General features: G+C 37.6%; 1 protein-coding gene and 1 long non-coding RNA gene across 2 annotated transcripts in view; one reads left to right on the top strand and one right to left on the bottom strand.

Moving 5' to 3' along the window:
• Positions 1 to 27,173, top strand: part of LOC141156461 (uncharacterized) — a 135,849-nt gene that overhangs the window by 75,983 nt on the left and 32,693 nt on the right. The window lies entirely within an intron of this gene.
• FOXD3 (forkhead box D3) lies at positions 16,135 to 18,044 on the bottom strand. The gene has a single exon (XM_073642652.1). It carries the CDS (start codon positions 17,632 to 17,634, stop codon positions 16,537 to 16,539), a length of 1,098 nt encoding a protein of 365 aa, XP_073498753.1. The 5' UTR covers positions 17,635 to 18,044; the 3' UTR covers positions 16,135 to 16,536.

Below are 27,173 nucleotides of genomic sequence, written 5' to 3'. Positions count from 1 at the left end.
ACTCCAAAGCATGATTGATCCTCCCTCATGCTTAATGGTTGGTGAGATGATCCTTTCCTGAAATTCTGTGCACTTTTTCTCCACACATACTTCTGATAATTGTGGCTAAAGAGTTCTATTTTAACCTCATCGGTCCGCAGGACTTGTTTCCAAATTGCATCAGGCTTGTTTAGATGTTCTTTTGCAGACTTCTGATGCTGAATTTTACGGTGAGGACGCAGGAGAGGTTTTCTTCTGATGACTCTTCCATGAAGGCCATATTTGTGCAGGTGTCTCTGAACAGTAGAACAATGTACCACAACTCCAGAGTCTGCTAAATCTTTCTGAAGGTCTTTTGCAGTCAAGTGCGGGTTCTGATTTGCCTCTCAAGCAATCCTACAAGCAGCTCTCACTGAAATTTTGCTTGGTCTTCCAGACCTTATCTTGGCCTCCACTGTTCCTGGTAACTGTCATTTCTTATTTACATTTGAAACTGAGGAAAGGGCAACTTGAAAACGCTTTGCTATCTCCTGCCTTGCTGGCCTCCACCATTTTCTTTTTCAGAGTGCTAGGAAGAGGCTTGATTTTTATAAAGCTGGGAAATTTGCATCACCTGGCCTTTCCTAATGATGATAGTGAACAAGCCATAACCCTAACAGGCTAATTAAGATCTGAAACCTTGGTCAAAGTTATCTGATCACACAAATCTCCAAGGGTGCCCAAACTTTTGCATCGGCCCATTTTCCTTTTTGTAATTTTTAAAATGTAAAAAATTACAACTTTTTTTTTGTTGTAACCTAAAATACAAAGGAAACGTGTCATCTTTAACTTTAGCCCTTTTAGAGATGATTTCATCTTCAACTTGCTTAACTGTTCACAATAACAGAAACTTTGACCAGGGGTGCCAAAACTTTTACTTCCCACTGTATTAATATCAGACCACAGACAATAACTTAAAGAGGTTGCCTGGGCAAAATAAAACTTTGTCCAGAGGACAGCATCAGTAAAATTAACAAACTCAGTCACACTCACCTACCGACACTCACCTGGATCCCACACAGGCAGCGCCATGGTCTGTGCAGAGACATGAAACGATGATGTCACCTGTGATTAGCTGCAGCGGTCAGGTAATTTGAGCAACTTGGCATTGCATATTTTATGATGATGTGCTGCTCAGAGTAACCTCACCACTGCAAGCAATCATAGGCTGCAGGAGTCCGGTGGCTTGTAAAACAGTAACTTCGCCAGACCGTATACCAGACCTGGCTTTTACCTCTTGTTCAGCCCGGCATTGCTGCGTTGGGTCACGAGTCTGTCCGGTATAAGGATGTGGCGCCGCTGCAGTGTCAGGACCAGGTGCAGTGACCCCAGGAGATGAACAGGATCTGGGAGAGATTAATTTACAGACGTTTGTCTTTTGGAATGAATTATTAAATAATAGGCAATTTTTTATTTTTCATGTGCATGCGGAGCCATCTTCCCAGCAACTGGGTGAAAGCTATGTAGAATCAGGTGACTGGTCGAGGGAGGAACATAAAGGGCGATTCTTACTAAAGCTGTGGAGTCTGACCCCATTGATTGCCACTTCCTTAATAGAACAGGATGTAACTCAGGATCAGTAATGTAATGTATGTACACAGTGACAGCACCAGCAGAATAGTGAGTGCAGCTCTGGAGTATAATACAGGATGTAACTCAGGATCAGTACAGGATCAGTAATGTAATGTATGTACACAGTGACTCCACCAGCAGAATAGTGAGTGCAGCTCTGGAGTATAATACAGGATGTAACTCAGGATCAGTAATGTAATGTATGTACACAGTGACTGCACCAGCAGAATAGCGAGTGCAGCTCTGGAGGATAATACAGGATATAACTCAGGATCAGTAATGTAATGTATGTACACAGTGACTGCACCAGCAGAATAGTGAGTACAGCTCTGGAGTATAATACAGGAGGTAACTCAGGATCAGTACAGGATCAGTAATGTAATGTATGTACACAGTGACTGCACCAGCAGAACAGTGAGTGCAGCTCTGGAGTTTAATACAGGAGGTAACTCAGGATTGGTACAATGCATACGATACCAGGCACAATATAAGTATACTTTCTCTTAAAACCTGCCACTCAGATCTTTTTCTCTGCACATATTTGCTTGAATCCCCCCCTGATTTGGTAACTCTTGTTGTCAAACATTGTTACTCTTTGAATTTAACTTTGGGGACAAATCTAAAGCAGAATGGGCCGTGTGGGTCATAGCCAGTGGTCATGGGGAAATAGCTTATAAAATATAAATCGCTATATTATAATGAGTGCCTGGAAATAGAGATGTGAAGGAAAAGCAAGCACATAGATCAACCGGACGCCTCGCATACACCCTATAAAAGTTTAGGTCCTCTGCCATTCTTCACTTGTATATTGTCATCATATGAAGAGGGATACAGCCGGGCGGCTGCCATTCCATATAAATAGTGAATATTCCTGTGATTACACCTCCGCTGTATATTATAAAGACATGAAATATTCAGGATGCAGCAGTGTATGTTTTATGTATTTTCACTTCTGGACCCCAGTAATATTATATGAGAGTCTAGACCGCGTTTTTCCATATAATTGGTTTAACCCTCCAGCAGATAATTCACAAATTCATTCGCTGTATTCTTCTTCATTGCTGCATGTGTTGATTAATTTAAAGAGATCGCAAGTGTAAAATGTTTCCTTTTTCCATCCCTTTGGATGCAATTTGTTGTTCCCTGTTATCAGCCAGAAATGGCCAACTGTGATGACCATAAAGGGTAGGAAGTTCCCGGACCTACAAATCCCAACTTTTTATGATCTATGTTCAATTCTGGAGCTTCTGCTACAGTTTTGGTGCTAAATGCTCCAATTATATTTAATAGAAAGTATTTGATTTTTAACTATTTTTATTTTTTATTAAAGCCTGTCTTTCCTAGAGAAAATTGGATTCATAATGATTACATTTCTGTCCCTATTTAATTTCCAAGAAATTCTTTTCTGGTAATCAATGTGGCTGAGATACCAGACGTGGCCAAGTAGAGACAAGTGTCGCTGTTTCTTAAAAAGAATAAAAACTCTTACAAAAAGGGGATTAATCTTTTTTTTATATATATATTATTACACCAATTATTGCCTTTTATTTACATTAGCTTATATATTCAATATCAAATAAATGAGACAAGCAAAAGCATTTTTAAAGGGAGTCGGTCAGCACAAAATGAGCTGCAATACCAGACACAACCTGTGGACACTGGTGGAGCTGTTTTTTGGAAGAAAAATAAATAAATTCTGTACCACCCTTTAATTGTCTCAATTGGCTTCTGTTAGCTACTAAATTAACTTCTACTGTCTAATGCTTGACATGTTTGGAGCTTGATGAGCTTTGTTTGGCAAGTGAACCTATTTTTTTCAGCTCTGTCATCGGAAATCTTCAATCCTTATTATTACCATATATATATCATTTTGTCAACTCATATATAAATATATATATATTTGTATATATACATATATATATATATATATATATATATATATATATATATGAGTTGACAAAATCATCAAAAAGCTTTTCTGTATCTATCAGCACATCTACATTATTACGGAGGGAAGGGGGATAATTATAGGGTGAAAAATTGTCTTAAAGGGAGAGTGTCAGCACAAAATGACCAAGCACAGGCATTCGGTGCACCCTTGCTGTGGCCAAGTAGTTCTGCTCGGCCACACCAAGGGTGCACCGAGTGCCTTTGCTTGGGATGAACTGTCATTTTGTGCTGACAAGCTCCCTTTAAGGGCAGGTGCAGACAACCATGTATTCTCTCATCCAAGAGAATTGGATCTATTATGCAAATTACACTCTGATCATAGTGCGATCCGATTCTCCGGGATGAGAAGATGGAGAAAAAAAAAATTCTCCTTCTTCTCCATTGTGTCAGTGTATGGAAATCAGACTGCACTCAGATGTCATCCGAGTGTAGTCTGATGTGTTCCACAGACTCACTGACTTGCATGGCCGAGTGCGATCCAAAAATCGGACATGTGCACGGCCCCATAGACTAACATTGGTCTGGGTGCAATTCGATTGTTTTGTCGGATCCCACTCGGTCCATACGAGCCCTAAGCTAATTTTTCCCCCGCACACAACATCTTCTCAGGTGCTTGAAAAAGTGATCAATGAATGTTAAAAAGCATGAACAAATGCCCAGCAATGTCAAAACCCCTTTCTGTGCACATGTTCAGTCTTTTTTTCCGATTCTTTTAACCCCTTCAGCCTCTGAAAACTATGAAGCGACTAAAAGAAATGACCCAACCGTTCTTCTGGCGGGGGGCTTCTTTATGTATAATTAACAAAGAAAAGATGCCGGTGGTAAGGCCGCTGCGATAACCGAACAAGAAATAAAAAAGACGACAAAGAAGATGTGCAGGAAAAACACCCCTGGCAAATCCTAAAGTGTCCCCCTATAGTCAAAACTCAGCAGGTACGCCGGAGTGTAAAGACGTCGTGTGCACCTAGCCCGGCCGTGCCGCATCCCTCAGTTCTCATGGACACATGCAGGGAGATATCCAGGCAGGAATGCTTTGTGATGACTCTTTATATATGGGAGAAATAAGGAAGAAAAATGCCTAATAACAGCTGAAAAATGAGTTCACTTGCCAAATGGTGGTCACCCGGCTCCCAAAGATATCAAATGTAGCAGAGCGCAGAAGCTGGTTGGGACCATTAAATATGTAGTCCCGGATTAGGAAGACATGGCTGCCTTTTTCCAAAAACGGCTCCACAGATTACAGCTGCATCTCAATAAATTAGAATATCATCAAAAAGTTAAGTTATTTCAGTTCTTCAATACAAAAAGTGAAACTCCTATATTATATAGAGTCATTACACACAGAGGGATCTATTTCAAGTGTTTATTTCTGTTAATGTTGATGATTATGGCTTACAGCCAATGAAAACCCAAAAGACATTATCTCAGTAAATTAGAATACTTTATAACAGCTTGAAAAATGTTTTTAAAATCTGAAATGTTGTCCTACTGAAATGTATGTTCAGTAAATGCTCTCAATACTTGGTCGGGCTCCTTTTGCATCAATTCCTGCATCAATGCGGCAATGTGGCATGGAGGCGATCAGCCTGTGGCTGCTGAGGTGTTATGGAAGCCCAGGTGGCTTTGATAGCAGCCTTCAGCTCGTCTGCATTGTTGGGTCTGGTGTCCCTCATCTTCCTCTTGACAATACCCCATAGATTCTCTATAATAGATTCTCTATGGGGTTAAGGTCAGGCGAGTTTGCTGCCAATCAAGCACAGTGATACTGTTGTGTGTAAACCAGGTATTGGTACTTTTGGCCGTGTGGACAGGGGCCAAGTCCTGCTGGAGAATGACATTTCCATCTCCAAAAAGCTTGTCGGCAGAGGGAAGCATGAAGTGCTCTAAAATGTCCTGGTAGACGGCTGCACTGACTTTGGTCTTGATAAAACACAGTGGACCTCCACCAGCAGATGACATGGCTCCCCAAACCATCACTGATGGTGGAAACTTCACACTAGACCTCCAGCAGCTTGGATTGTGGCCTCTCCACTCTTCCTCCAGACTCTGGGACCTTGTGGAGTGTGTCAATGACTGCCTTCTGTAGGAAAAAGAGGAGAAAAGCGCGCTATGTGAAGGACCAGATGGACCAATGTGGATTAAAAACGGCCAGAAGGCCACTCACCTACTCGAGTTGTGCACCCCTGCACAATCCCGGTGACTGCCAGAAGGTGGAGGGAGGGTGAGTCTCACCGCGTGGTGCAGGCCGGTGGGCTCACCATGTGCTGTGTGCTGCGGACCGCTGGCTGTGCTCGCCGCTTCCGGGATCCTGGTCGCGGACCACGTGACCGGCTGCAGACCACGTGACTCGGGACCGGATGTGCGTCACCGCAGGTCCTGTGAGTTTGGAAGGCGGCTCCTTTGCCGCAGGTCTTCAATTAACGAATGGGGAAGGAATTGCAGGGATGATTAAATAATGGATCCACAAAGCTGCTCCTGCCGCTGGCCCTCAGAGAGGGACTAGGGAACTATATAAAAAAGAAAAGCGGTCTATGGAGCGCTAAAGTGATCACTAGAGAAAGCAGATTTGGGGCTAAAAACATTTAATGAGCCCTTTCCACAACGCGTTTCGATAGTGAACTATCTTCATCAGGTGGTCTGCTTTCTCTAGTGATCACTTTAGACTGCTTTTCTTTTATACATAATGACTGCCTTCTGGACATCTGTCAAGTCAGCAGTCTTCCCCATGATTGTGGAGCCTACTGAAACAGACTAAGGGACCATTTTAAACGCTTTGAAAGCCTTTGCAGGTGTTTTTTGTTAATTATTCTAGTTTACTGAGATAATGACTATTGTGTTTTCATTGGCTGTAAGCCATAATCATCAACATTAACAGAAATAAACACTTGAAATAGATCCCTCTGTGTGTAATGACTCTATATAATATAGGAGTTTCACTTTTTGTATTGAAGAATTGAAATAAATTAACTTTTTGAGGATATTCTAATTTAGTGAGATGCACCTGTATGTCTGGTGTAGCAGCTCAGCTCTGTTGGAGTATATGGTGCAGAGATGTATTATCACATACAACCTATAGACAGGGATGATGCTGATTTTGGAAAGAAGGTAACTTGATTTTTTTAATCATGGACAATCCCTTCAAGGCCACGTCCACACGTTCAGTATTTGGTCAGTATTTTACATCAGTATTTGTAAGCCAAAACCAGGAGTGGGTGATAAATGCAGAAGTGGTGACGTGTTTCTATTATACTTTTCTCTGATTGTTCCTCACCTGGTTTTAGCTACAAATACTGATGTAAAATACTGAACGTGTGAACATGGCATAGGTCAGATTCACACAAGGAGATTTTTGCTGCTTTTTTTCCACTCTGGCCCAACCTCCCTGATGTCTACCCCTAATCTGAGCACGGCAGAGAAGTTTATTAAATAAGGTCCATGAGACTATGGAGTCAAAAGTCAGGAACCAGTGCAATAGCTGTAAGACTCTCGGGGAACATCCACACAGGACTTATCTGCAGCACAAAATCCGCTATGGCAAAAATCGCTGTAGTAGAAATGCTGAGGATTTGCTGCACAGTTCACCCTCTCCATTGCAGCATGTCTAGTTCTGCTGCAGATTTCAGACCCACAACGCCCGGCATCTTCTGTTGCGAAAATTTTCTGTATGGAAAATCTGCTGCTTGCAGTATATGTGTGCCAGCATTGTGCATCATGATGGAACTCATTTCACATTACAATATACAGTCATGGCCCAAAGTGTTGGCACCCTTGAAATTGTTCTAGAAAATGAAGTATTTTTTTCCCTGAAGACTATTGCAATTCCACATGTTTTGTTATACACATGCTTATTTCCTTTGTGTGTATTGGAACAACACACAAAAAAAGCTGAGACAAAAAGGCAAATTGGACATAATTTCACACAAAAACCCCAAAATGGGCCTAACGAAATTGTTTGCACCCTCAACTTAATATTTGATTGCACGTCCTTTGGAATAAATAACTGCAATCAATCGCTTCCTATAACCATCAGCTGGAACCTTGGACTCTTCTTACAAACTGCTCCAGGTCTCTCATATGTGAAGGCGTCTTCTTCCAACAGCAATTTTAAGATCTCTCCACAGGTGATCAATGGGATTTAGATCCGGGCTCATTGCTGCCACTTCAGAACTCTCCAGCGCTTTGTTTCCTTCCATTTCTGGAGGCTTCTTGAAGTATGTTTGGGGTCATTTTCCTGCTGGAAGACCCATGACCTAGGATGCAAACCCAGCTTTCTGACACTGGACACTACATTGCCACCCAAAATCCTTTGGGAATCTTCAGATTCCATGATGCCTAGCACACAGTCAAGGCATCCAGTGCCAGAGGCAGCAAAACAACCCCAAAACATCTTTGAACCTCCACCATATTTGACTGAAGGTACTGTGTTCTTTAATTTGTCAACCTCATTTCATTTTCGGTAAACAGTAAAACCAAAAAGCTCTATCTTAGTCTCATCTGTTCACAAGATGCTTCCCCAAAAGGATGTTAGCTTACTCATGTACATTTTGGCAAACTGAAGTCCAGCTTTTTTATGTCTCTCAGTCAGCAGTAGGCTTCTCCTGGGATAGTTTGCGCTGACACTGATGCACCCTGAGCCTGCAGGACGGCTTGAATTTCTTTGGACCTTGATTGGGGCTGCTTATCCACCATCCAGACTATATATCCTGCATTGCAGCCTTTCATCAATGTTTCTCTGTTGTCCACGTCTAGGGAGATTAGTTACAGTGCCATGTGTTGTAAACTTCTTGATTATGTTGCGCATTGTGGACAAAGGAACATCAAGATCTCTGGAGATGGACTTGTAACCTTGAGATTGTTGATATTTTTCAATAGTTTTGTTTCTTATGTCCTCAGACAGTTCTCTTCTACTCTTTCTGTTCTCCATGCTTAGTGTCGCACACACAGACACACAAAGCAAAGATTGAAACAACTTCTCCCCTTTTTATCTGGTTCAGGTGGGATTTTTATATTGCCCACACCTATTACTTTCCACAGGTGAGTGTGAATGAGAAACACATGCTTGAAACAGAGTTGTTGACCCTCAATTTTGTAAAGGTGACAATAATTTTGTCCGGCCCATTTTGTGTGAAATTATGTCCAATTTGTCTTTTTTTTTTTCTCTTTTTTTTTGGTTGTTCCAATACACAGAAAGGAAATAAATATGTGTATAACCAAACATGTGTAATTGTAATAATTGTCTAGGAGAAATACTTAATTTTATGGAACAATTTCAAGGGTGCCAACATTTTTGGCCATAATAACTGTATATATGGTATATATCTTGTAACTACTTTCATTCCTAAACCATTGACTTTCATTGTAAAAGTAACGTTTCTCCTTATGGAGAGTGACACACCAGCTCTGGCACGTCAAGGTAAGGAGGCTTATTCACCATGCAATGCTCCTCTGGGAAATTTAATATGCAAATTGCCTCTTCAAAGAAAAAGAAGACTTGTACTCTATAGCGCCACCTGCTTCCAATAGGTGGTGCTATAGAGTACAAGTCCTCTTTTTCTTTGAAGAGGCAATTTGCATTGTAAAAGTACATATGCCTTAGAGTATACAATGTTTTTGGCGGAATCCTAGTGACTTTGCTTTCAGGACAGATATGTCTCCCCTGTATAAGTCTATGGGGAAGGTACAGAACACATCCAGAGGTGATGATAACAGAGCCTTAATTTGGTACAACCATTTTTTGTCCTCATTTTTCATGTGAACGTCTAAAACCAAGATCTAAGAGGGTGCACAGCTTTATTAATCAGGATGAATATCACGTGCGGCACTTTTCTAACACCTTTTTTATTTTTTTATTTTTTTTTGCTAAATGTGTCTCATCTGTCACAGTGATCCCACAATGATAACTTTCTGTGTAAGAAAGTCTATATAACAATATCCAAATATCCATCCTTTGATTGATGCTCACATAGTCGAGGTTTTCATTACTACAGTTTTGTTTACTATTAATATTTGCAAGAAGGCAATAAGTTTTTGGTGCACTTAGGACTACCCTTGGTATGGGGCTACATGACATCTTTCCCTTATCAATGTGTTTATTATATACATGAGATAGATAGATAGATAGATAGATAATATAGATAATAGATAGATAGATATAGATAGATAATATAGATAGATAGATAGATAGATAGATAGATAGATAGATAGATAGATAGATAATGATGCTGTATTCTTTTGTTTGTATATTATGCAGTCATAGCAGCTTGTACCTGTTCACACTTGCTTTATTCTGTTAGGAGATGCTGGTCAGTTGTTTTTTTTTTGTAGATAGTAAAATAATAAGCTGCAGCGTAACACCAATGGTGGCTGGCCACATGACCATGACATGATGAAGAGCGACCATGACATTTAAGTAGTTAGACCGCGGGACTCTGTAACTCCAATTGTGCCCCCAAAACTCGATGGGTAATTTAATGACAGCCAGTAGACCGTAGGGGTGTTCCAGTTTGGATCATCCCAATGGGCCTACCGCATTTATATGTACCCCCCTGGATGTGAGATAGAAAAATAAATATAACAGATAGATAGATGTAGATAAAGAGAGGTAGCGATGGATAGATAGATAGATAGATAGATAGATAGATAGATAGATAGATAGAGGGAGGTACAGATAGATAGATAGATAGATAGATAGATAGATAGATAGATAGATAGATGATTGATAGATAGATGATAGATAGATAGATAGATAATTGATAGATAGATAGATGATAGATAGATAGATAGATAGATAGATGATTGATAGATAGATAGATGATAGATAGATAGATTGATGATAGATAGATATATAGAAAGATAGATAGATAGATAGATGATTGATAGATAGATAGATAATATATAGATGAGAGATAGATATATATATATAGAAGGATAGATAGATAATAGATAGATGATAGATAGATATATAGATAGATAGATAGATAGATAGATAGATGATAGATAGATGATAGATAGATAGATAGATAGATGATAGATAGATAATAGATAGATAGATAATAGATAGATAATAGATAGATAGATAAATAGATAGATAGATGGATAGTTGTTGTTGTTTTTTGTAACATTATTTTAATTTCCCATTTTGCAGTTTTGATACATTTTTCCCATAGTAAATATTTTATTAGAATCAGTTTTTTTGGATCTGATTCTTTCCTGGGAACAGAAGATTTTGTTTAGAATTTTGCCTTTAATCTGAATTATTTGCAGAGTTTGATATAGGGGCTAATGCTGGGTGTCTGTCATACCTGCTCAGCAGGATCTCACATGTATTACCTACAATGCACCCAGAACACAGAGCTGACCAGGGAGAGATTCCTCAGCTCCTCATCTATTAGATCTGCAGCCACACACTGGGAAGTGACATTACACCAGCACATAATAAGGTGATGCTGGAAGCAGCTGACTGATCCATTTCCAGGCAGGGTGTTATATATTGTACAGCATTGTGCTCCAGCCTCTGTGGATAATAGCAGATTCCCTGCAGTCTGGTGCCTAGATCTATGGTACCAGAGCTTATAGGCATTGGATCATTCACTGCAAGCTCTATGCAAATACAGAAATAATAACAATAGTGTATACAGTCCCAAATTATAATATATAGCTCTGTAATCAGTAATATACATGGTAATAACTTATAGATTAGAATCAATGCATAATAAATATACACCAAAAGCAACAATCTATCTATATTGAGTCTGTAAATATTTAATAACCCAAATATAGTCAAACCTACAGATTATTATAATCATACGTTGTGTTATTTATGTATATATAATATGTTTCTGTATATATATATATATACACACATATACACATACATATATAATACATATATATAATGTATCGATAATAATCTGTAGGTTTGACCATATATATGGGTTATTGAATTTTTACACACTCTATACAGATAGACTGTTGCTTTTAGTATATATTTATCATATATTGATTATAATCTATAGGTTACCATGTATATAAATGATGACAGAGCTATATATTATAATTTGATGCAAAAAAATATATATAAAAAATAAAGGACAATAATAAGTTATCAATAATTATATATATATTGTTATTGGCTATTATTTATTTTATTTTCATATATTTTAATAATCTCAATTTATTTTCACAAGAGAAATATCTACTTGGGTATAAAGAATTATATAAAAACATACTATAATTTTATTTTTATTATGACCATTTCTTTCTTTGCTTTCTATAATGTATCATTCTGCTATTTCTTATATTTATTGCCACCATTTGGTGCCTCTGTCACTTTGCTCCATCTCATCCTGGACTTTGCACATGGCTGGGGCAGGAATGTGGCCCCTCTGCTCAGGGGTCTGCTGTATTGGGGGTTTCTGGGCAGTGAAGGGTATATTTTTCCATTGTTGTAAATCACCAGTGAAATGTTGGCCCTGGATGAGGGTCCAGCAACTGTTAGGAGCAGAGCATGGTCATTTTCTCAATGTTTAGTATCCGGTTACGTTTAATACACCCGCAGGACAGGCTGCTATGCTTTATACTAATAGACATCTGTCACTAACAGTGTCAGGTTTTCCCATGTGTGTCAAATAGTTTATTGAAGCTGAGAGAAAAGCACAAAATAAGACTGGGTTACATAGACGAGGCCTGAAGTTCACATCCAGCAGCCACCACTTGTAGATGACATTACAAAGCCTGAGCTCTGCACTGACACCTCCATCCAAAACCATTACAGGCAGCTAATCCCAATGCTCAGCCCCTAAGTGACATTTCATTAGTGCAAGAAATACAGAAAAACAATCAATTCAAAAGATGATTTCATATTATATGCATGCTTTTTAGCTCAGATATATTTTTTACTAATTATATTATTTTTTATTTATTACTATATATTTTTTAAAATATTTTTTTACTTTTTTATTATTTGATTTTACTTTTTTTTATTATGTATTATCTGAAATGTAAAGCGCCGCAGAATATGCTGGCGCTATAGAAATAAAAAAAAAATATAATATTATTAAAATGAATTACAATTATAAATAATTTCATTATTATTATTATTACTTTTTTAATATTAAATATTAAATATTCATAAATTATACATGTAAAAGGCCTGAATATATATATATGTATATATATATATATGTATATACATATGTGTGTGTGTGTGTGTATATATATATATATATATATATATATATATATATATATTATAGATAGATAGATATAATAATGTAATAATAATAAATATATATACATATAATTATATAATATATAGTAATATTAACATATATGATAAATACACACGCATATGTATATGCATGCATTTTACATTTAGCATTTTGCAATATGCAATATGCAAATTAGATGTCTTCTAAAAAGCATTTATAATGTATAATATACACATCAATATGCTATGATAATGGCTTTAATCACTATGGTGCAAAAAAAATAACTAATCATTAAAAAGAAGGACAATAAATAAAACATTTATTTTAATATATATTTATTTAAAAAAAATTAAAAATACGCAAACGGTGTTAAATCGTATCTTGTCAAATTACTTAGTTTAATACTTTGCTTAGTAAAATACAGGGTGAGATTGTTTGCAGAAAAGAAAACGAATCACTGAATGCTAAAATCCCCCATTTGCAGTATTGCTGCTCTGCCACCTAGAGGACACTGCTGGAGCTGCAGACGGTAGTGACAGCGGTACAGTGATACCTGTCTGCTGCTAGTTTTTCTCCCCTTTTGACCCCATAAGAGCAGAGAACACAGCTGTCCAAACTCTGGCAAGCATGCTATTTCTCTATCCAGGAGATGGGCTGTAGCTGTCATTTGCTAATTATACTCATTAGCTTGTATTTTTTTTTTTATTAACTAGTCACCTTTTTTTCTATAAAATATACCAACAAAACTGGTTAATGACCAAGAGCAAAAGAAATAAAAGTATCATAATAATTTATAACATATTTAATATCCTAATATGCTAGATTATTTAAGTAAAAATAAATGCATTACAAAACTGTAATATAAAAAAAGTAAAGGAAAATTGAAAATGCATGTGCAAGAAATATAGTAAAAAATTAAGTATTTGGATGCCCACCCCTCAAAAAAAAAAGAAGTCATATATATATATATATATATATATATATATATATATATATATATATACTGTGGAATGCAGTTATTGCAGAATAGCACACACACACTAAAAATAATTTAAGAATAGAAATGGCGCTAATGATCTAATACTGATAAAAGGATACATTGTGATAATCGCAAAATTGTAATAATCAAATAGTAATGGAATTAATAATATAATATATAAGTATTAGCAGAGAAGTGGTAATAGCAAAATAGTAATAATCTAATAATACCAATGATTGATAATCAAAGCTTAATAACATGATACAAGCAGGACTAGAGAAGTAGAGGGAATAGGAACATAATAATGATCTAAAATGGAATTTTAATATAAGATTTAATATTAGGATATATAATAATAGCATATAGTAATAATGAGATGATGCAAATGGTAAAAGCATTGAGTGATACTATAAATGAATAGGATAAAAATATCAGTATAGTAATAAAATAATTATAGTAAAATGTAGTTCTATAATTTTGGCTGGAAAAAGCTTAATGATACAGTTCTTCTTCTTCTTCTTCTTCTTCTTCTTCTTTCCTGTGCCTTGCTGCAGGCCTGATTTGCAGAGAGCAGCCCTCTCCTCGCAGGGTAAATGGCCTGAGCCAGCTCCTGTCAGGCTGAGGTATTACTGCTATGTACTGAGATATGAAGAAGTAATTTTATAAGTAACAAAGGATCAGGACTGGAATGAGACCCTGTTATCCAATGCCATTTAGAAACATCGGATCAGCAACTTCTTGAGCCTAAAAGTGAATTCAAGAAGACAAGTCCTTTCCCTTTTTCCCAGGGGGATCTGCTATATTTAGTCCTAACCTCCCTCTTGTACAAATGAAGGACCATTTGCTGTTTACTCAGAACCGATTAACCAGACACAACTGTGAAGCAAGTTTTATAACTGCAGCAGCCGCAGCCGCCGCCGCCGCACATGGAGGAGCTGAGAGGTGTAATGTGCACTGTGCTGTATGTGACACTTAATCCCCCTTGTATTCAGGTGACTCCTCTTATTTATAAACTCGCTGCTCTCTCATCGTCTTTTATTCCCTTATATTTATACAGGAGCATAAATGTTTACTCAGTGCAGGGATAATATTACCCCAGCCCTAAAAGTCACACTCAGCCCTGCTCCAAATATCCTCCTCATCAAGGGACACCAGAGCTCTGCAGGCTGCGACCACCACAAACACACATGAGAAGTCTACAGAATTATCCAAATCCGGTGCAAATAATATTATTATTATTTTTTTTTTTATCATTATTATTAATTATTGGTCAATGCAGCCAACATAATATCAGGGGAGATAAAGAATATGAAATTGCAAAACAGCAAATATATTATTAGAGATGTGTTAAATGTTTATTATTAATTCTTGATAATATTAATTATAGCTACACATTATCTAATATTCATCCCAATCTATAGCTTCACATCTGATATTTCTCTCTTCATATTAAAGAAAATTAATCCCATATTGATATCAACCTACCAATCTATTTATCTATTTGATATCTATTTAGTAAAAAAAAAAAAATACTACAAATTATGAATATTAGTGGTAGTTATTTGTTAATTTTATACAACTTTTACATATATATGTATAATTGTAAAAGTTATATGTGAAATATATATTCCCATAGATAGATAAAAGAGATACACAGAAGAAAGCTATCAGATTGATAGAATTAAGATTTTAGATAGATAATAGATAAATAGCTAGATAAATAAAAGAGATTCACAGAATATAGATATCACGTAGATAGAATAATAGACATATAGATATTAAATACTAGATAGAAAGATAGAAGATAGATAGATAGATAGATAGAATGATAGAAGATAGATAGATAGATAGATAGAATGATAGAAGATAGATAGATAGATAAAAGAGATACACAGAAGATAAATATCAGATAGAATAATAGATATATAGATACTTGAAAAAAAGATAGATAAAATAATAGCTATATAGATACTTGATAGATAGATAATAGATAGATAGATAGATAGATAGAATAATAAATATACAGATACTTGATAGAGAGGCAGAGAACAACATAAATATTAAAAGAAGTAAAATAGAATGATATGAGTAAAAATAATGGATCATATGCAGAATATACATATATAAGAAAACATGCAGGTAAAAAATATATAAAATCTAATATATAATCTATTTGTCATAGATGTAATCGTATTTTGTAAAAACCGGCTAATAATAATAATAATCCATCTCCAATTAATCCTTGGATCCCTTTTTGCAATTCTCTCTCCTCCGCATATATTTCCCGACACGTCTCATTCCTAATAATAATAATAGCAATAAAAATAATAAACATTAGGAGACAATAGAACATTTTTAAAAAATATTTATTTACAAAACTGTGTACAACACGAAGGATTAACACTTAGATACATAGAATCTTCATTCATATAGAAACAGACTTATTTTTAGAGAATCGCCTTTTCTTTTTTTTTTTTACAATTTTCTTGAAAATGTATCAATTAAAATTTTCTTTTGTACAATTTTTTTTTTCGTTTTCATAAAGTAAGTGAACCTTCAACAAAAATGAAAGTTCAGTGCTCTAGATCTAACAGTTTTCTTACAAAAATAAAAACCCAGAAAGAAAAATCGATCAAATATAAGGATTTCTTGTATTTTTTTTTTTCTGATACAAATATTTACAAATGATCTATAGGTTGTTACCTGTACACAATGCATTCCAGGGATGTACAGATACAATACAGCAGTCCTTTCTGATGGGTTACTTTTTTTTTTAAAGTCTTTTGTTTTCTTTGTGGTTGCCTGGGACTATTGCGCTGGCCATTTGGCTACTGCAGTGGCTGTAGGTAAGAATTGTCCTGATAGGAGGTTTGTGGGGACGCTTAATATTGGGGTGATGGTGGCAGTGCTTCTGCTGAGTGACAAGGGCTGGTGGCTCATCAGGGCTGATTGTACAGTCACTGGGGGTCTCAGGAAAGTCTGTGCAGAGGAGGCCGCTGACACCCCAATAATGTTCTCTATACTGAAGGAGGGTCTGCTGCTTGGCTCAGATTTAATGATAGAGGCTGCAGTGCTCAGGCTGTTCAGCTGCAGCTGGAGGCTGGGACTGAGCTGGGAGTTGAAGGTTTTCCTGCTGAGTTCAGTGGAAGGCAATAGGGGGACAGCTGGGGGCAGCATGGGCCCTACAGGGGGTATATAGGGGTATTGCAATGCAGCTGGGTGATGGTAGGCTGCAGGGTGAATCCCATAGTGCCTGCCATAGGGACTGGCCAGGCTGTAAGCCCCAAAACTCTGCATCATGAGTGCAGTCTGGTCCCTCAAGTTGTCAGGTTGATGTCTTTTAAACCTTTTCCTCCTCCTCAGGAAGCTGCCATTGTCAAACATGTCTTCGGACTGGGGGTCCAGGGTCCAGTAGTTGCCCTTGCCAGGGTTGCCAGGCTCTCTGGGGATCTTGACGAAGCAGTCATTGAGGGACAGATTGTGTCGGATTGAGTTTTGCCAGGCTGGGAACTTCTCTCTGTAGTAAGGAAAGCGATTGCTGATGAACTCACAGATCCCACTGAGGGTCAGCTTCTTCTGGGGGCTCTGCAGGATAGCCATGGTGATAAGGGCGATGTAGGAGTAAGGGGGCTTCACCAGGCTGCTCTTGGGTTTGTTCTGGATGGGAGCATTCCCCTCCTGGAGATCTCCTTTGCCCTCTGCTTCATTGGCACTGTCTGAGGGGCTTCTTAGTTCCTTCCCCCCAAGATCCTCCACATCCTCCATATGTTCAGGGTGGCTCTCACAGTCACTGTCCTTGTCCAGGGACTCGTCCCCTTCTCCCACCACATCAATGTCCACATCTTCAGCGGTCAGCACTGTCTGGCCCGACATGTCACTGGTACTGCTGCCTCCAGATAGGGTCATCACAGCTTTTGGCCAGGCTGATCTGCTAGAGATGGAGTGCAAAGGAGGAAGAAATGAAGGCAAAAGACAAGCAAATTTTCCAGAAAGTCCTCAGTTGAGTCTTCAGGGCCACCCAACTTGCAGCAAGCAAGTCAGCTAGTGCTTAGATCCTGTGCACTCACACACAGCCTTGTGCTGAGCTCCTCTTAGCTCCAGTGCCCCCACCCTCTTTCTCCAGTCTTGGAGGTAGCAGATTGTCCAGGGTACAAGGAGGGGAATGTAGCAGTGTCCAGAGAAGACAATATCTGAGTGTCCAATGCAGGTCTGGCTCCAGGACACTGTCCACAGGGTGGCAGGGGTGGTGTCCAGGATGTCCAGGTGATAACTGGCTTTACCCACTCAGCCACTTTTAAAGTCCTCTTTGCAAAGACTGCCTGATAGATTACTTTCCAGTTAAAGATATACTAGCAGGGGGTCACATGACCACTTGACGTCATCCTCGCCCCCCTGCCTGCACCCCCCCCCCCCCCAGCTAAACCATGCACAACTCAAGTTGTTTCATGAATTGTCAACAAAGAGACATCAGTAGCACAAACTCCCATCATCTTCAAGAATGAGGAAAGCTGGCATCACCCTGGCACAGGCTGGCACAGGAGCTACCACCCTCACCATGCCTCTCCCTGGCAATGCATGCATCCTGGCTGTAAGCCTTTCTTGCATGTCCTCTCACCTGGGAAGGATTTAAAATAGGGGTCTATATGGGGGGAAAGCTGTAACATCATGTGTGTGGGCAGGTAGCATTGGTGGTAGCTAGTTAAGAGTATTTAGGTGTCATGAATGGTAGTGTAAGTGCAATTAAGAAATTACCCAAATATCAACAAGCTGCTACCTCTGTCAGGTGCTAGGAAGGCAAAGGGTGGGCAGAGGGAGCAGGGGGCACCCAGCTGCTGGGAAGGGAGCAGAGAAAACATCTATTGATGACTGTATTAGATGTAAAGAAGCCATCATAACAAAGGCGCTATAGAGGTATGGAAGCCTGAGCGCAGGGTGATGAGGAGGCAATCATGGCGCTGTTAGCATGTGAAAGCCGAGGAAATGAGGCGACTGCTCAGCGCAGGACAAGCTCCACAGCTCCATTTATATTCACAGCAAACAAAATCGGAAACGGAGATTTACAGGTTAATTGTTCCCTGAGTCCATTGTGTAATGTCAGATCCTAGGGCTCAAGGCAAGAGAAGACTCAGATCAGCTGCAAATGTATCTGTCCATTATCATCTATCTATTATCTATCATCTATTATCTATCTATCTATCTATCTATCTATCTATCTATCATCTAATAAGTATCCATCTATCAATCTATTATTTATCTATCTAATATATATCATCTAATATCTATCATCTAATATATCTGTCTCATATCGATCTATCTAATATCTATGTATTACCTATCTATCGATCCATATTATATATATATTTCTAATATATCTTATATATATTTTTTATCTTTCTATGATCTAGTTATACATATATTTACATATATAAATTATCTATCATTTATTTACCTCCTGTCACCGATCTGACTTTTTTTTCTTTCTCTTCTCTTCTTTCTTTCTTTCTTTCTTTCTTTCTTTCTTCTGCCATCTATCTGTCCTGTTCTTTCTTTCACTAACTCTTTCTTTGTATTTTTTTTCCCAATTTTCTTTTTTTTTTCTCAGTCTTTGCCTTTTTCTCATAGTTCTGTTTTGTACTTTTTTCCTCCCATTTACATTAATTAAAGCATCCATAATTGACACCCGGATCAATTGCTCTCTTCACTTCTGTGTTAACAAGTAACATCTTGATGTGAATAATCCTGTGACTCTCATCATGAAGTTGTGTCAGGAGGAGGCGCCGCTCTGCACTACTCCTGCCTGAAGTGTCAGCTCCTAGGCCAAGATTTGGTGAGAGGCGAATGCAACGGTGTCACTGTGATATTATCATCATCATATAATCATTAGAATTATATCATTACCACGATAATGCTGTTGTATATGTATTCGCTGATCTGTGTGATTTTTTTTATCTATTTTATCCGGATTGTCTGTATTGTGCGTAATAATCTATGCCCAGGAATAAATGACGATATAACCAATAAGAAATACAATATCGTTTTATCTTTCTTTATCTTTACATTTCGCAATTCCTCTGTATTTATATAGTTCATTCTGTAATTTTCATGAATATTTTTCCACCTGTTTGTGTTATTTTATGTCCGACAAATATCGCATTAGAGCAGCAATTGTGGAGAGAACAGTAGCCGGAACCTGTCCAAATAATTATCGCATCTCTAATTGGCCTCTTTATTAATTGTCTGTCAGCTCCTTTGTAGGCGATTATTCTGGTCATTCACACCCGATTGGGGTGTCGGGTCTCCTGACTTGTGTTTAGGAGGAGGGGTGTAAATTTTTGCACTGGGAGGGAGGACAGATATTCACCGATTCGTTTGTTGCTGTTTTTTTTGTGAACACAATAAAAGTCAGATTAATTGATTCATATCATTAATTACCCTGCTCGGTGTGAACAGGCGCCTCTCACGTCTATTAGCCAAGCTTTGTAGATGAATCCGTGTAATCTCTTGTTCAATAAGTCAAAACAGCTCATCTGGATCCGACACAGGACCCCAAAGCCTGCGCCATAACCGGGGGCGCCGACCTGACATGTAGCAGAGCTGAGTGTGTCATCTAACCGCCTGCGTATCGCATCGACGATATCACTGTACAGGTGTAAAGATCTAAAGTTCTATCTATTATCTATCTGCCTCATATCTATCCATCTACATAATATCTATCTATCCATCTGTCCCATATCTCTATATCTCTCCCTTACTCCCTCTTTTATATATTCTATCTATCTATCTATCTATCTATCTATCTATCTATCTATCTATCTATCTATCTATCTATCTGTCTATTATCTATCTATCTTTCTTTCTTTTACTCATCTATCTATCTATCTATCTATCTATTATCTATCTATCTATCTATCTATCTATCCCTCCTTCTTTGATATCTATTATTTACCATCTACCTACCTATAGTTCTATCTAACCCTTTTTTTTAAATCTGCTTTCTATATTTATTTTTTATCTATTTTATATATTTTATTACAAATGCAAATAGATATTTTTTACATCTTAATGCAATTAAGAAATACTTTTTTTTTTTTACGAATAAATAGATGAATGTGAGATAAAGATTCGCACTGCATGGAGACAGCTTTGGGAGGAGGAATTCGTGGACTTGTGTTTGCTCTGTAAAGATTTGGGTTTGCGCTCTTGTCCATCTGACTGTGATCTGGTGTTAGGTAAATCCTGTTCTAATCCTAATTGAAATTGGCTATAAAACTCTGAAGTATTTAACAAAGAGTGCACAGATGACACAGGAAGAGGCTCTCCCAATAATAGGATCAGGAGCTCAGACAGTGCAAAATATCAAAGGGTGGGCATCTATCATAACCTTTCATGGGTGCACTGGAACCAAGCTGTGTGTATATGCTGCCCAAACTCTATCTATCTATCTATCTATCTATCTATCTATCTATCTATCTATCTATCTATCTATCTATCTATCTATCTATCTATCTATCTATCTATCTATCTATCTAATCCTTCTGTACAGCCCTTCCAGGACTCATGTGGGGTCTACCTAGGATAGCTTGTAAAATTAATATATTTCTTTTTTGATTTTCTGATCAGTACTACAATATTTTTCTAAATATAAAAAGTGTTTTTAATATTACATTTTACTCTCTCTCTAATTATCTATCTCTCTCTCTTTCTCTCTCTCTCTATCTATTATCTATCATCTATCTATCTATCTCTCTCTCTAATTATCTCTCTCTCTCTAATTATCTATCTATCTATCTATCTATCTATCTATCTATCATCTATCTATCTATCTATCTATCTATCTATCTATCTATCATCTATCTATCTATCTATCTATCTATCTATTATCTATCTATCATCTATCTATCTATTATCCATCTATTATCTATCTATCTATCTATCTATCTATCTATCTATCTATCTATCCATCTATTATCCATCTATTATCTATCTATCTATCTATCTATTATCCATCTATTATCTATCTATCTATCTATCTATCTATCTATCTATCTATCTATCTATCTATCTATCTATACACAGTGGATTTATAAGGATTTCTGGAAGCAGAGGAATCAGTGATGTCCGCTTTTAACTCTCTAATCTTCTTACTTTCACTAATGATTGATCCCAATCAGCGTCAGAGCTTTGATGCAATCTTTAGCTGCACTTTGTATACAGGAGTCTCCCATTCTAGATATATCCTTTATATACCAAGTTTCTGACAATCGAAACACGACAGAATCTATTTATCCCTTTGCATACATTATAAAACTCAGCACCAGATTGTCTATTTTTTTTTTATGGTGCAAATCCTAAAATAAAAAAAAATAAAAAATGCTAAAATAATTTTGATACAGATGTCTGCTGTTCAGGTGCAGGATCTATTGTTCTTGGTGGTTGCACTGGATGGTCAGGCAAGAAGCACAGAAAAATAAAAAAGAACAGTCATAAATATTTTGATCTCTATATTACAATTAATAGTATTTTACGCATCATTATACTCTCTCATGATGATTATTTTTGCCATTATGATAGAAACAATTGATTTTAATTTCGGTTTATTATTTTTATCAATATAATTTCCATAGTCTCATCATATTTTATTTTAATAATATTTAGTATTCTATATCTCCACATTAATATGCACTGCACTATTATAATCCTTATACTACCGCACTTTTTCTGTTCTTTATTATATTTTTCTATTATGATGATGATGATGATGGAGCAGATAATGCATGGAGGACACCTCCAGACACCTCCAGTCCCTTCTCTTCTTTCCATCCAGGATTTGTGGGATTTATTTTTGCTGGAATGGCGCTCACATCCATCGCGCAGGAGGCCCCAGGTTTAATGGACGATGAGAGAGCATTTAGGGGCAGTGAGACAGTAACACTACATGATATATTTATGGCCTTGTTAGCGTGCATTTAATTACAGCTATTATGTTAATTATTGCACATTAGTATGGAGTGATCTGCATGTCAGCTTTCATCACAACGAGCTGAATACAGGGAGAGAGGAGAGGAGGGAGGCAGAGGAGGAGGAGGAGGAGGAGGAGGAGGAGGAGGCTGCTGCTCATGGAGGCTCCTCATCCCTCCAGGCTTCAGCTTAGAAGGGAGAATCCAGCATTGCTACCCCCACTGGAGAAGCTGCTTTATCATCCTGGATCATTCTGTCAAACACTATGATGGGAGTCATTTTTATCACCCCAACCTCCCCATTTACAGGACAGGGAGGGTGTTATGGCCAAGCTCATCCCTTTTCCTGAACTATTACTGAAGCTCACACCTTCCTCTGTGTTTTGAACCCCTCTATGACCCCCCCCCCCACCTTTGGGTTCAGGTATTTGGGTAGGTGAGTTCCCTTTCACCTTCCACACCTGACATAAAAAAAAAAAAGAAAAAAACAACCCCAGAGGTAAAGGGTTAATTATTGCACTTCATCCTGGGGCTCTTGTCTCATGCTGATTTTACCCATTTGCAGAAGGTTACAGTTTTATAGTATGTTTTTGCTTTACAATTTAAGGCCACATTCACACTATCAGTATTTGGTCAGTATTTGTAAGCCAAAACCAGGAGTGGGTGATACATGCTGAAGTGGTGCACTTGTTTCTATTATACTTTCCCTCGGATTGTTCCTCTCCTGATTTTGGCTTACAAATACTGATGTAAAATACTGACTAAATACTGAATGTGTGAACGTGACCTTGGTTTGTATTTTTTTTTTATATTTTATTAGGATGTCATTTTTCCATTATTATGTATTAGAAATATTTTTCATTTTTTTCAATGGCAGCCAGACTTATAGGAAAAAGAAATAATAAAATAAAACCAAAAATAAAATAAAAAAAAGCCCCAAAACATAAAAATTTACTAAACAGAAATCCTCAATAAATTGCAAAAGAGAAGGGTGATAATTTTACAAGCAAATTATTAATTTTGTAGATTGTAAAATTGTATCTCTTTCTTTCCTGTGATTTGATGTTGAGTTTTAGAATGTATGAAATAAAAACTATAAAAAAAAATACCAAAACACAAAGTTTAATACATGGTCTTAAAGCCACGTTCACACGTTCAGTATATGGTCAGTATTTTACATCAGTATTTTTAAGCCAAAACCAAGAGTGGGTGATAAATGCAGAAGTGGTGATGTGTTCCTATTATACTTTTCCTCTGATTGTTCCACTCCTGGTTTTGGATTACAAATACTGATGTAAAATACTGACCAAATACTATACGTGTGAACGTGGCCAGTCAGATTAATATATACATGTACTTTATATAAGCCGTTATACAATGAGTTCATTTCCAGGGTGTTAGAGGCGGACAGTGACCCATTGCAAGAAGTATGTCCCACTTGTGCCATAAAATATGGTGTGTGAAAAATGTGCATCATTTAATAACCCTCTTTCACTGTCTTTTAATAATTTATTAATACCTCTGGCTGTTTATGTCTTTTTTTTCTGTAAGGGCTCGCTCACAGAAGCGACGAGTGCAATCCGTTAAAAAAAGGGATTGCACTCGGGCCAATGTTATTCAATGAGGCCGTGCAGATCTGCGTTTTTTTCCTCAGCTGTATTCAGCATGCTGCGATTTCACTCCGAAATTGGACGGATGAGAGAAAAAAAATTGGATGCCATACGGACCATCAGAGGGGCATCCGATTTTTACGGATACATTGCAATTCTGTAACTTTGGAAACTATAAATGGTCTCGTCAATGATTAATAACTGCTGAGATAAAAAAAACGGATTGTACACGGATTACAAGTGAGAAAAAATGGTCACACTTTTCTGTATAAAAATCAGACCCATTTTTTATACGCTCGTATGACCCCAGCCTAAGGATTTGTGGTGGGGTAGTTGCAAACATTGCATCATATTCATCACCACATTGCCCAAATTAAAATAACTAGAATACTTGGTCAGTATTGAACCTTGCAAGTTCAGTCGCGTCATAAAATATTTTCTTAAAAATATTTCAGTTTCGATAGCATTAAATATATTGCATCATGACCCTCACTGTATAATATGGCAGAGTGATATCAATAGCGTGCATTTTTTCCTTTAAATCTCTAAAGTACACTTTATTAAAACAAAAGTATCTCTTTAATGGATCCCACACCAAGTTTTGTTCCTCATCCCCTATCAGCCCAGGCCTATGTCATATCCAAGGCTGATCCAGGATGCAGTATATAGACCTTCCATACAAGCCCTCTCCATATATATTTTACATATATCTTTGAGGACAGTAAAGTATATTTTATGAAAACATCCTGTTTTTGAGCTATCACTAACTGGTAGGTAGATGTGATGGAACAGCCTGCACATAGTCCTGAACATTCACATATAATGCTTCAGTGCAGTCTGTTTTGGCAGTGGCTGGAGCACCAGATTGTGGTTTTATAACTGGACAGGGGTGCAGGATCCAATGAAAGCCTAAATACCTTAGCCAAAATATTTGTTGTTGGAAATCTATACAAACAAGCTGCTCTTCTGTCCAGCCTGGGCTGAAACAGCTACCCAGGAGCAGGTTGGCAATGACCGAATTGGATGAAATTTCATTGGAGTCTATGCTGAAATACATAGTGCCTTCTGCTTGTTTGGAATTTTCTGTCTGTATGTCTTGATATCATTAGCACAGGTTTAAATAATTGTTTTGCGCTTGATTGAGTAGTACATGTGAATATCTGATATTTTGTAAAATCTCACCTTCCAGCAGCCCTCAGTTCTCATTTTCCAACCTACACTGTCCAAAAAAATCTGCTTTAGTCATAAAATAATTGAAATCCTGAAAACAGGGGATAGGAGGGGGATGCAGCTGCAGTTTCTCACTTGCGCTTGTGAGATGGGAAGCTGAGAAAGGAGCTGAGGAACCATCTGATTGGCCCAAAGTGCTGACCAGAACAGAAACTTTACAGCAGAATAAGGAAGGGCCTGCCTAATTGGCAGATCATATATACAACCATGGGAAAAAGTTTTGAGACGGACACAAATTTTGGTTTTCATAAAGTTTTCTGCTTCAGTATTTTTACATCTTTTTGTCAGGTGTTTTCATGCTTACTGTTCTACAATCATAAACATTTTATTCATTTTTAAACTTTTATTTACAAATACATCAAGTTTATGCAAAGTCTAAATATTTACAGTGTTTATTCTTTCTTCTCCAGACTTCTGCCCTTTGTCCTGGCAGGGGGACATTGGATTCTGAGCCAAATCCTGACTGATGACCACCCATTCTTCTCTCATCAGTGCTTGGAGTTTACCACAATTCTGTGTTTTTGCCTTTCCACCCTCTTTGAATTGTTTCAGAAAGCTTTACTGTTGGCAGACACAGGACTCATGGCAATGCTCACCTTTCCTTCGCTGGACTTATAGATTAATATAATGCATTCTTATAGATGTTCCTAACAGTCAGAAGGGGGCTTCATCAGAGGAAATAACTTTTCCCCAGTCCACTGCAGTCCAATCCTTGTACTTCCTGCAAAGTTATTTTATTTGATGGAGCCCCTTCAGATTGTTTGGGACATCTTGGAGAATGATTGTCTGGAGAAGAAAAATGTGAGCACTACCATGAGTCCTTGAGTAATGCCAACAGCATCCTGTGACCCAGTCATGTGTGGGGTTACTTTTCATTCATTTTTTTCCCTATGCACACGGCCATAAATAAAGAATGGATTCTAAACCTCCTCCAAGAGCAACTTTTCCCAATAACCCAGGAGCAATTTGGTGATGAACAATGCTTTTTACAGCATGATGGAGACCATGTCAGAAGGCAAAAGTTATAACTAAGTGGCTTGGCATTTTGGGTGCAGCTCTCAATTCCATTGAGAACCTGTGCTCAATCCTCAAAAAGCAGGTGATCAAAGAAAAATAAAGTTTGATAAACTTTGGGGAAGAATGGGCGGTCATCAATCAGGATTTGGCCCAGAAGCCAATATCCAGATACCAGGGTGATAAGCAGAAGTCTGGAGAAATAAGGATCAACCTTGCAAAATTTGAGTCTTTACAGAAACTTCATGTATTTGTCAAAAAATGTTTAAAAATGTAATTGCTGATAATCGTACTTCAGTAACTAAAAGAAATGTCCGACTAAAAGATTAAACAACACTGAAGAGGCAAAACTGTGAAAACCAAAATTAGTGTCAATCTCAAAACTTTTGGCCACGATGGGCAAAGGGATGGAAGGATACTCCCATAACATGTGATATATACATTGCCTGGTTGCTTATAATATAAATCTACAGCAAACTAGAGGAAGGATGGATTGCATTATTTTCTAGTTTTAGAGAGTGACAATATAGCTATTGCAACTGATGATGTTGTGGCGCCCCTGAGGGTTTGACTGCCACAGGGATGCTGCACTTCTTTAATGGAGTGTAGTGTTCCTCCTTTGAGGTAAGAACAG

This window comes from Phyllobates terribilis, unplaced genomic scaffold, assembly GCF_046119375.1.
Source record: "Phyllobates terribilis strain yellow unplaced genomic scaffold, ASM4611937v1 Scaffold_8__6_contigs__length_399053987, whole genome shotgun sequence".
Lineage (NCBI taxonomy): Eukaryota > Metazoa > Chordata > Amphibia > Anura > Dendrobatidae > Phyllobates > Phyllobates terribilis.
This window is presented reverse-complemented; position numbering and strand designations above follow the sequence as displayed.

What these genes read in the sequence shown, in the direction of transcription:
- FOXD3 (XM_073642652.1), bottom strand. Translation starts at nt 17,634, where the DNA reads ATGACCCTATCTGGAGGCAGCAGTACCAGTGACATGTCGGGCCAGACA.